The sequence below is a fragment of the Barbus barbus genome (genome assembly GCF_936440315.1).
Source record: "Barbus barbus genome assembly, chromosome: 23".
Classification (NCBI taxonomy): domain Eukaryota; kingdom Metazoa; phylum Chordata; class Actinopteri; order Cypriniformes; family Cyprinidae; genus Barbus; species Barbus barbus.
In genome coordinates this window covers 29,192,359-29,204,813 of record NC_136751.1, presented here as the reverse complement: position 1 = coordinate 29,204,813, position 12,455 = coordinate 29,192,359, and the positions used below count along the sequence as shown (strand labels likewise).

General features: G+C 36.3%; 1 protein-coding gene across 1 annotated transcript in view; it reads right to left on the bottom strand.

Annotated features, from left to right (window-relative positions):
• The window catches only part of nedd4a (NEDD4 E3 ubiquitin protein ligase a), a 33,766-nt gene that overhangs the window by 8,599 nt on the left and 12,712 nt on the right, over positions 1 to 12,455 (bottom strand). The window contains 13 exon segments of the mRNA XM_079373613.1: positions 197 to 255; positions 666 to 720; positions 831 to 905; positions 1,061 to 1,273; positions 2,099 to 2,218; positions 2,592 to 2,663; positions 3,600 to 3,686; positions 3,688 to 3,753; positions 3,838 to 3,958; positions 4,891 to 5,054; positions 7,607 to 7,709; positions 7,972 to 8,033; positions 8,491 to 8,541. Of these exon segments, the coding sequence (XP_079229739.1) occupies positions 197 to 255; positions 666 to 720; positions 831 to 905; positions 1,061 to 1,273; positions 2,099 to 2,218; positions 2,592 to 2,663; positions 3,600 to 3,686; positions 3,688 to 3,753; positions 3,838 to 3,958; positions 4,891 to 5,054; positions 7,607 to 7,709; positions 7,972 to 8,033; positions 8,491 to 8,541 (1,248 nt within the window).

Here is a 12,455-nt window from a genome sequence, read left to right as displayed (position 1 = left end):
AACCCCTTACAGGAAACCAATCGGAAGAAAAGTACAGGGTTTCAGGCCCAGAATACTTTCAGAAACAAGATATGGCAAAGATCATTGTGCGTTTCAGCAGTCTCTCTCAATATGATCCATTAATGGCTGTTTCTGCCGGCTCGGTCTTCAATGCCTGACCATACAGGACCTTTAACAGAAACAGAAAACCACTTACTGGACCAGTGATGGCTGAACTCTGTAGTCTTGGATCCTCCCACTGTGTGGCTTTTGTGTCTGAAAAAAAAAAAAAAAAAAAAAATTATATTTATTTATATATATATATTCTCAAAACAACAAAAAGGTTATACATAAATAAATAAAAATGAGTATATAAAATGTATAAATAAAAAAAATAGGTTAAAGTTTTTGAAAAATATTACATAAAAATGCAAATAAACAATAACAATAACAACATTTTGTAAAATAAGTTACAAATACATTTTTAGAAATATTTAAAATGTAAATAATGAATAAATAACAATCAGTAAAAAAGTTATTAAAAATTCAAAAAAAGTTTATAAACAAAATATTTGTAAAAATATTATATTAAATAATAATAAAGAATTGTACATATGGTTCCTTGAAGAATTGTACAGGTTCCTAGAAGTTTGTTAGATTGGCATGGTTATGAATGTGCCGCTTACTGTGATTGATGTAGAAGATTCTGCCGTCACTATGAACTCGCTCCTCCCAACCAGGCTACAGGAGACAACACACACACACACCTTTTCACCCTCTGTCCTGAACAGCATTTAAATCATGACCTCATTCTCGGATTATGACATCAGCGATGACATCACCAGTCTTACCGGCAGTGGGCCGAGGTCAGTGGGGTCGAGGGAGACTCTCCTCATGTGCACAGGAACCTTCAGCCGGGGGTCGTCCTGTGACGGAACAGGAAACAGGATGGCAAACACAGGAAGTACATCTCAGCGTAAACAATGGTGCAATAAAACCATGCATAGGAAAAGCAAAACAAACGCTTATTATAGTCATATACCATGGCATTACCATGATGCAGCACCATGTCTTGTCTTACCCATGTGGTGGTCTTTGTGTTGTGGTCTATGAAGAAGGGCCGTCCGTTCGGAGCGCTGCGCACCTCCCAGCCGGCCGGCATCAGGCCCGTGTGCTCCGGCGAGTGAGCGAGTGCGTGCTGCGGGGACACATCCGGGGAGAGCAGCGGCGGAGCGTAGACTGTGGGATTCACGGCTGCTGCTGCTGCTGCGGGCTCAGAGGGCGGCTGTATCAGCTGAAATACACAGGTCAAAGGTCAGGGGACTGAGGAATGAGCTGGAGAAATATTTGGCGGTAATCCTCCACAAATTAGGACAGCATGATAGTTTAATGTCTGAAAATGTTAAAAATCCACAAAAAGTTTGACTTTGTGATGACTGAATGATGAGTGATGACTTTTGATGATGATGATGATTATTATTATAGGATTTTTCTTGTATACTTTTTTTTTTTTTTTTTTTTTACAGTGAAATATTACAATAGTAACATTTCTTATTTCATTTAATACATTTTTTTAGTAATAGTAATAACAGTTATTGTTAGTAAAAAACAACAAAAACAACAACAACAATAATAATATATAAAATCACAACATTTTTGGCCAAATTGTGCGGCTGTACAAACAAGCACAGCAAATATGTAGCTCAATGATAATAACAACAACAACAATAATAATAGTTGTTATTATTATTATTTTAGCTGAAAAATATATGATTTATATATCAGTATGACTACATAATAATAATAATAATAATAAATATTATTAATAATAATAATCTGGCCCAAAATGTGATGGTTTACATATCAATATGACTATATATATTATTAAGTAAAATCACAAAATTTTTGGCTAAACTGTGCAGTCCACAAATAAATAAATTCATTTTGTTGTCGCTGTTGTTGTTGTTATATAGTGCAGCCCAACAAATTAATTGTTCAGCCCATAAAATTTTATATCATAACTATATAATAGGTTTTTCCTCAAACCGTGCAGCACTACCCCAAACACTGATAGAGCTTTCTCTAGAGCAAGATTTTTTCCACCCCGACTGAGATGTACCTGAATGAGCGGTCGTGTCCAGGTTGTCATCCTGCTGTTGTGATTAACGTAATAAAGTCTCCCTTTACTGTCCTGCTTCTCCTCCCATCCCGGGGGCAGCCCGGCAGACGTGGGTAATAACTACAGGGAAGAACAGAAAACGGCAAAGTGAGTAACGAAATAAATGCAGAGAGGGGTGAAACGAGGAGAGCAAAAAACGGAAACAATCCATTACAGATTGTCCATTTGGTTCATAAATAGCCATCAGTTAGCGGCTCGGCTCTCAAACACACTACCCTCTGGGAGCAGATGTGAGCGGAGCTGCAGCCGCAGGTGATGTATTGCGAGGTTCAGGGCATGCTGGGAAATCTGGGGCAGCTAAGTTTACACATCATGTGCTGAGAGACTGAGAAAAACACTCCATATTCTGCTGAAACTAGGGCACACGGCGAGCGCTCGGTCTGGACGTAGACGGACGGATACAGTATATGTATGAATGCTTAAATGCTCTCACCACGGGGTGAACAGGATGCTCTTCCACCGTTAGGGTCTGTCCACTTCCTCTGCGGCTGCCGTGACCCTGCGGCTGATGAAAACACATGATACGCTCTGTTACATATCGTTTACACTGTTACTGTAACACCAGCTTTAAATGTTACAATGCAACAAGTTGCAACATATTCATGTTCCATTTCACAAAACGGAACGTTTTGGTTCTGGATGCTGATTGGTCGATACAGCGCTCTGCTAAAATTCACAAAACTGTGTATATCACTGCGCAGAACTCATAGAGGTCAACTATCAATGTTAATTTAAATATCAGGTATACTAGTGGAAGGACAAACTTTGGCAATAAGTCACTTGAGGTTATGCTAAATTATGAATATAGTCATTGTGTCACTTGGAGCATCATGACATCATATGAATCAATCTCCTGTCACAAAAACATCAAGACACATTGTGATTTTTGTATTTACGGCTTAATTTGAGGAATAGTTACTATATATTGCCACATATAAAATTGGGATCTTGCATAAATGTCTGCAAGAAGTTAGAAAGCGTGAGAAGACTTCTGGTAAGTGATAGATATTTTGGGGTTGGTAAGATTTTTCAATGTTTTTCTAAGGAAAAGTCTCTTCTGCTCACCAAGGCTGCATTTATTTGACCAAAATACAGTAAAAATGTGAAATAATATTACAATTTAAAAAGTTTAAAATAATTAAAAAAAACAAGTTCTCAAAGTGAATGTTTAAAAAGTCATTTATTTCTGTGATCAAAGCTGTATTTTCAGCATCATTACTCCAGTCTTCAGTCACATGATCCTTCAGAAATCATTCTAATATGCTGCTCAAGAAACATTTCTGATTATTATCAATGTTGAAAACAGTTGTACTGCTTCGTATTTTTGTGGAAACGGTGACGCATTTCATTTTTCTGGATTCTTTGATTAATAGAATGTTCAAAAGAACACAAGACTTCATTACTCTGATTCATGAGTGTGTGTGTGTGTGTGTGGACTGACCGTGAGGGATGTGCGTCTGTCGTTTCCGGCCTGCAGTCTGTTGAACTCCTCACAGAACCCGGTGAACTCCATCGGGGAGTGGGGGGGGCGGCGGAGAGCGCTCGCTGTGGCTGTTATAAAGCGTGGACTCATCTGCCGTTATGATCTCCCAGCTCTGAAAAACACACACACAGATGTGAAAGTGTGTCGTCTGTCCAGGAGTTTTGAAGAAATCACAGAATTGTGTGTGTGTAAGTACCTCAGGTGACTCTCTGCGCTCGTGGTTCTCGCCATGTTCAGATATTTGTCTGCGTGTGAGGAACGCCCGCTGGGACTCGCTGTGTGTATCCTGTCTCTGTTCATTGTCTCTTTGACTGTCCCTGTAAATCAGGACAAAACACACACACTTCAGTGCTCAAAATGACCCAGAACGTCTCAAATGAAGCAGGTGAGGGCGCCGCTGACCAGCAGAGAGCAGAGGAAGGAAACAAGCGGCCTGTCTTAGCTATAACAGGATGATTGACTTCAGTAGAGTTTACCTTTTTTTAGTTTTTTTTTTTAAATATGTAAAAAAAATGTTTATTATATATACATAGTGAAAGGGAAAAAAGGAAACAAAATAGTTTGTAAAACCAAAAATAAGACTAAATGAAAAAGTATATTGACAAAACAAAATAGACACTAAAAATTAAAGACAAAATAAATAATAAAACAATAAAAACATGTACACAAAGTAAAAGAAAAAACAAAAAACAAAAGACAAAACTGTAATTAAAACAAAACAAAATAAAATACTAAAAATAAAGACAAGATAAACATAAAAAAACTAAAACAAAACAAAAATAAATTAAATACTGGTCTTAATGGCTTTTTGTTTCTCAGTCAAAGTGCAAAATATATATTTGATGTGCTAAAAACAGATTTAACAGCAATTATAGTAAACTGTAATTCAGATGGTCAGACATGACTCTAGCAACATTTTAAATATGAATGATTGTTTACAAATTAGTGCCATGCCAGTTACCACAGCTATATTCATGGAAAAAATAAAATAAAATAAACTAGCAAAAAATAGAATGAAAGAATTAATTAACAAATGAAAGAAAGAAATAAACAAATAAATAAACTAAAAAAAAAAACTTATAACTTAACATTTTTTATTTTATATAAAGTTTGTCTTTGATTTTAAAATAAAATGTAAAAAAAAATTTAAATCTTATTTCATATATTTACATGGCGTATTGGTCTTGCGTATGTTGCTGGTTTTGTGTATGCATGTTTCTAATGTTTGTTTAAAGTGGGTGATCATTACTGGATGGTGGGTCTGTGCCATTGGGTGGTCCTGCTCTCATGGTTGACATAGTAGGTTCGTCCCAGGTTGTCCTGCCTCTCCTCCCAGCCAGGGGGCAGCGCAGGCAGCTGGTGAGGATGGTGAGGACTGCTTAATTCATGAGGCTCCAAAAACTCCCAACCAGGCTACAAAACAGAAATCAGTATTAAAACACAGGGCTGCATGCAATTTTATGAAAAAATAATAATCTAATGGTACTTTGCATGAAAAGTTGGTAACAAATTTACTTTATAGTTCACACATTTCACATAACAACCCCTCTGAAGCAGCCCGAACCGGAGTGACCAGGACAGTGCATTCAGGAACGATTAAGCTCTATTTAATCTAATGTTGGCAGCACTTCTGAGCGAGTTTTGGATGTCTGAAATCATGCCTGTATCTCTCGTACAATGAGAACCCTGAAGGCGACACCAGCATCAACACGGCACTCGTACAATCAGAGCGGCTGGAAAAGTACACAGTGGCTCTGCTGGTTCTATATTAAAGTTCTTGTGTACGAATAGAACACCTTTGTTTATGCACAAAACAAATGTCATTCGTTTCCTGAAGGCTTTGTTTCTTATGTTTGGAAACCAAATGACACGCGATGCTAGTTCTCAAAAAAAAAAAAAAAGACATGCATCGTCCATGACAGAACATATACTGTATCTCGAAATAAAAACAAAACTGGTTTTGTTCAAGATCATTGCTAGGGCTTTGATATGTGGTTGCAAAGGTGTTCTGAATGGTAACGGAGTGACTCAATTTAAATATTTGTCATTTTATTATTATATCGGTTTTTTTTTTTCAGTTTTAGTTGTAGTTTTTTTTTTTTGTGCATCAAGTTTAACTGCATGAAAATGAGAACTGTTTTAATGGAAACTAGATGAACAAATTATTTTAAGGTTATTTTAAGTTTAAATTTGAAATATATATAGAATTTCAGTTAATTTTATTTTAGTATAATTTTTTTATGATTTTAGTTTTAGTTAACTATAATAACCCTGGCTCAGACAAAATAAAATAAAAAAACAACAACAAAACAAAATATAAAATAATCCTGACCTTAAAGGTAATATCTTTACATAATATTATGTTTCCCAGGAAAAAGTGCAAAATGTATATTTAATGTACTAACAACAAATATAACTATAGTAACAGTGGTGTTTGAATAACTAAACTACATTCACATTAAATTAAGCAATAGAATCGAATACAAATAAATACAGCTTCCACAAATAATTTTTTTTTCCAGAAAAAAAATAAGTCACAAGTCAAAATAACCTTGTTTTCGGTTTGAAATAAGATTATTTTGCTTGTTTTAAGGAAAAACTCACTTTTTTTCTGAAAACAAGACAATAATTTTCACTTGTCTAGAAAATGCTTCTTGATTTAAGAATGTTTAGATATATTTGGACTAGAAACAAGACAAGCATTTTTTGCAGTGCACCATTCAAGGATAAACACCTTTATATGATTAAAAGACGTTTGAGCGACTACTACGGTCTACAATCAACAAGGATTGTTGTTAAGATGTTACATGAACTTAGGCAAATAAACCACTGTAAATCTTCATTTCAGCACTCAAATTTTTGAAGCAGCTGACTAAACGCGAGGTGTTTCTCCGTCTTGACCTAGCGCTGCGTGATACTAATATTGCTGTTCATTAAACGCTGTGTTTTACTTGTAGGTCGAACAGTTCTCAAATCGGCTTCATGTCAGAGTAATAGCTAACTGATATGCGAGACAAATGTTAAGGTCGAGACTGAGGAGCATTTTTGCAAAGGATAGCGAACTAATGTAGCGATAACGAAACGTACAATCTTCATAGCTATCGCAATAGCAGCCTCACGAAAAAAAACAAAAACAAACAAATTAAAATAAAAACAGCAGCCTCACGCGGTAATCACCAAATAAACTGGAACACCATAATTTACAACAGATACAAATGCATTCCATTGGAAATATGGACAGTTGCCAGCAGGGTCTAAAAGTTAGGCTTTGATTGGTTGGATGAGGGAAAGCACATTAAGGTAAGCCAATCAGAGGCAGAGTAGGGTGGGTCCATTCCTTTGCCAACAGGGGGAAAAAACGCTACAGGTGACGTGACACAGATGACTCGCAGATGCAACTACAACCCCCCCCCCCTCTCTTTTTTTTACAGATCTACACGATTCACGTGAATGACCTATTCAAGGTGAAAACGCCCTGTACATCTGTCTATCTGTCATTCTGCTAAGGAATACACCCACAGCTCAAGATCTCAATGTCTGAAAAGCTTTGTGAATAAGGCAGAATTGTGCTTAAGGAAACAAAGCACTTCCCATTCAAGGACGGGCTACAACAGAAAGTGCAGATGGAGGAATATAAAATGTTTCATGGCCTCTCCATTCAACACAAATACTTGAAGGAGGCGCTGCTGCACACTACATCAGTAAAGATACTTCTCACAAACAAATCAGACCAGATAAGCCACAATGAAACTGATGAAAATCATCAATTGTGCTTTATACGTACAGCCACGTTACATAGTGAATGTAGTCATAGCTGAACACAATGAGCAACGCCCTTCAGCTATTATATTATGACCATACTGCAACTTTAACTCATTCTAGCTCTTTTAGAGATCATTCGTTGATTCTAGAATTAAAATGTTGTGCTTGTCACCAAAGCTTGTGTTTGTGTGCATCCTTCTTACATCCAGATTCTCATTCTGTTCGGTTGTGTCGTCCTCCGTGTCGCTGTTTTTGGGCAGGTATGTCATCTTCAGTCTCAGATTACCCTTCACCCTCGACTTGTGACTGTATCGAAAGAGTTAAACACATCAACATCAAATTACCAGAAAAAACATCATTTTAAACAAAACTCCACTGACGTGTATCAGAAGTGTTGATATGTACATGTTTGAAATGAAAACAGTTCAGAGTTAAGTGATGTCATAGCAGGTCAAAGGGCCTTTCACAACAACAACAGAATGAAGTCAGTGAGCGTTAGGTTAAAAACCATCATGTTTGGGGAATAAAGCATGCAGGCTTGAAAACTGCAGTAAAATCTCTGGCTAACCTTCTTGGATGCAACAGGAAATCCTTGAAAGTGTACGGCCTTTCATTGTTGGGATTTTCTGTCTGTGGGCATAAAAAAAGATCTAAATATTAGTAGCAGTCTAAATAAATAAGCAAGCATGAATTTTGCTCAAATTTCAAATTAAAAATTGTTCATTACAAATAACCGGTGTAGGAAATAGTCTACAAAGTAAAGTGTCAAGTGTCATGGGTATTTTTAAGTTTTAATGTTTATAATCGCTCAGCCAAGCAACACACACACACACACACACACACACACACGTGTATATATATATATATAGACAGACTTTAATGTTCACAGTGACTAATACTGAGGTGTAACTGAGCAGCTCCAAAACCAGAATGCCATGTTAAAACGGGAGCTTCTCTGAAGAGATGAGGTGGACCTTCTAAAAATTACACCTACGTTTAACCTACATTATTGACAATACAAGTCAGCAGCTTCAACAAAACACACATCGAGTTCAACATACTAAATATAATGCTAACAAATACTCACGGGGATCTGGTGCAGAGGAACGTCCACTTGTCCGAGGAAGTCGTCCCTCGTCTGCAGGGAATCAAGAAAACACAGAGCACACCTGTTAGAGATCCTGACACAGAAACAAATGCACATAACGCATACAAAATGATCAAAATACAGCCTTACCGAGCTTGTCTGAGATCAGTCTCAACAAGAGACGCAACAATACTAAACTTCTAAGCCGATACGATAGCCGATTCAGAATGATATCTGCTGATACCGATACTTTAGTTTTCTTAAGAAAAAAACACTGTAAACTATACAGGAGCCCTCACATTTGATACATAATACTACAGGTTAAAATAACAAACCTATTATACTCAATTGCACTTTTGATAGTTTTTATAAAAACTTGTCTTCATGATAGATTTATTCAAACATACATACGTATAATTAATAGAAAAAAATTAGAACTAACCGGTTGTGAACACTAGATAATTTTCCTGAGGTAAAGGCATTGTTAAGTGACATACTGTTCACAAGCGGTTTTATTTGACAACTTTGAGTACATTTCAGTAAGTTGTACTGTATCTTTCAACATCTGATGTTTATTTAGGTTTACTTCGCACTATATCTTGTATTGTAAAAGGCATTTCTGATTTAAATTTTGTGATAAAATGTACAGGATTTGAAAGCGGAGGCTTAGTTTCTTATCAGAATTAAAGCACAAAGCTCTTTGTGATTATTGGATGAGAGGTGCGTTAAAAATAACGTTAGGTGAGGGGAAACCGTGGATCTGGCAACCTGATATATCCGATATTGCCGATATATCGGTGCATCACTAGTCTCACTGTGTTTATCTGCTCACAGCATTTATGATTCTGAATTTATTACTATTACATCTTTTGACTGATAAGTATGTAAACATAGCAACCACCCAGAACACCCTAGCAACCACAATAACCTCTTAAAACCACCCAAAACACTCTAAAAAACACCCAGAACACCATATGAATACACAGAGAAATCCTTTTACTTAATCCATATCAAAACAAACCATCATAACACACACATGCATGCACACACACACAGACCATTGCTTAACCCTGCTGAGGTTTAGTTAACCAGACCGACAGTTATATTCTCCACTCTTCCTCCATCACACCTCTCATCTCTTTCATCTTGTACTCTTTCATTTTTAACGTCCATTCACTCTATCCCTCGTCTGAATTCGTATCTGTGCGCCGTTCATCTACTCTAAGTGAATTGAAACAGACATAAAGATCAGTGTGTTATAGGGGTGTAATGCTTCAAGTTTCTCACGGCTCGGTATGTATTGCGGTTTTGGGGTCATCATGGTTTCAGTACAGATCGGTATTGGCTGGGGGGTATTCTTAATGGGGTATTTAGAAATTTCCAGCAGAGTTTGTTGACAAATACTTCAATAGTTTGCCTTAACTTAACTAAAAAAGCATAGTTGAATGTTCTACATTGTGTGCCAAAAATCCAGAGTACAATCCCAAATTATAGAAAATAAATAGAAACAAAAGCACAAAATAAGTGTCAGCCTGTCAGAGGTGGAATATTCTGCAGGAACACATTCAGTCTTCTGAACATATTATTTATTACATTTTTTTTTCCTGTAATTGTTAGGGACTCACTATTATAATCTTTATTACATTTAATGCTCATAAATGAATCAACGGATCCAAAAACGTAATATATTTATTTATTTATTTATTTATTTATTTATTTATTTATATAGCAACAAGACACAATAGCTAAATTTAAAAGAATTCCACTAAATGTTTGTATATTTAGTCTATTCATTACAGGCAGGGTAGGAGATTTGGTTCAAAAACATGTTCTGCTGGTTGAAAGTCTCTTCACATCGCGATAGCAATCACAAAGTTAAGTGGTCTAAATGTATTTATATCATCTGTGGAAAACGTAGCACCATAAAATGTTCTTCCAATCATATTCCTCGGTCCGAGGACTGCGATAGGCTGTCCTACATGCCTGTCAATGCATATATTTGCATTCCTCCGCACACCGGCTCATGCAGACATGATACATTATCAGCGCGTTCCATTACGTGATTGCAGGATGTGTTTTGGAGGAGGCGTGGCTTTGGAGACTGATTATGCAGGGAAGGTGGGATCTTATGCTTGCAAAGTTAAATTGATATTGCTAACCTCTCTGAAATCACCTACCCTGCCTTTAACACTGCTGCCGCTTCACAGAGATAAACGACTATCTTCTTCTGTGTTTTGTTCGTGTAGTCGACAGCGCCATCTAGCGGATTGGCTGTGTGGTTGCAGAATGGCACACGGACACAAACACGAGACAGCAAAGCCTTGTTGTGCATTTAGCTGAAGTTGTCACTGATTTACTATTTTGGTGGGGCTTTGGGTGGTGTATCGCCTTTTTTGCGTTTGGTCTGAATATTGTTACAACCCTAGTTTGTTATGAAGACACTGACCTTATCGGAGACTGTCCAGTGCGTTCATTGTTTACAGAGATATAAATACACGTGTTATATATAAACAAGACTTTATAAAGGTAGACTTCCCCGTGGTCTATCCCTCAGACTGCCAGCGAACTGCAAAAATACAGAGAAGGTAAAAGTAGGCCGAGAGAGAAAGCAAAAACAAAGGGAGCGCGAAAAAGAGAGAGTTTGTTTTCGGAACAAAATCATTCCCATCCTAAACCTTTTCCAGCTGCCGCTATTCATTTCAACGGTTGGCTTTCATACTGAGCTTAGAAGCATTTTAAATACATTTTATACCACTTTTATATACACACTGTCATTACACTAACCGAAACAATATGACAAGTTAAATACACGTCACCTAAATGGGGCGTAAAAGCCTTCGGTGTTTAAAACGCTGTCAGATGTTTTGTTTTATGGCAGTGAGGGCAGAACAAAATAACGACTGACCTTACGTTAAAACGTGTCCGTCTACATACAATATATGACTTTCTAGCAAATGACTTGCTCGCTATCAAAGAGGCGTTCAGGTTTTTTACAGCACTTATAAAGTCATGATGATGACTAAAACACATATCTTCCCTGGTTCTTAAGGCCAGCCTCACATATTCCTGTTTGTTCTGTATTCAGGTCAAACCACAAAGTGCTTCTGCCACTCCGGCGGGCCCCAGATGAGACGACAGACTCGGTCTTTGTGCCCGTGTGTCAATGAAATGAAAGCGCGTTGGGTGAAAGCTCTGTTAGTGTCATCTTAGTTATTATTGAGCTAGATATGACACAAGGTACTACACAATTACAGAGTTTTATTCAGATAAATGGTTTAATTCAATAGTAAATCGTTTTTTTTAATGGCTATGAGAGTATAATTAAATTTTTTATATATATACACATCATATACTTATTTTTCCCTATACCAATTAGCCTTCTACCAAATACAAGTCAGTCCCCCTCTTTCAAATTGCACCCGCCAAAAATAAATAAAATTAATAATATTATTAATTATTAATAATAATATTATTAGTTGTAGTAGTAGCAATTTATTTATGTATTTTTTAATTAATTAATTTGTTTTTTGGCTCAGCCAGAGGGACATTTCACATATATAATTTCCCACAAATACATATAAAAAAATAAAATCCAATAAAAATGATAAAATGAAAAAAAAAAAAATGAAAAGAAAATGGCAAATAAATAAATAATGAAATAATATATTAAAATAAAATTATAAATTAATAAATAAATAAAAATTTCAATTAAGAAAGAAGGAAAGAAAAACGAAATAAAGAAAACAATGTGTAATAAAATATGTAAAATGTATATAAAAATTCTTTAAAAATCCTAGACAAACTTCTGGAAACATTTTCAACAGAGGTGAAAGCTGTTAGGAAATGTAACAATTGTGACAAGAGTATAGCAGGTATAGTAGCAGGTATACTACCATAAATTACAGCAAGTACACAACTTTATCCATGGTGAAACAAGGCAAAACGTTGTCAAACTATCTGTATAC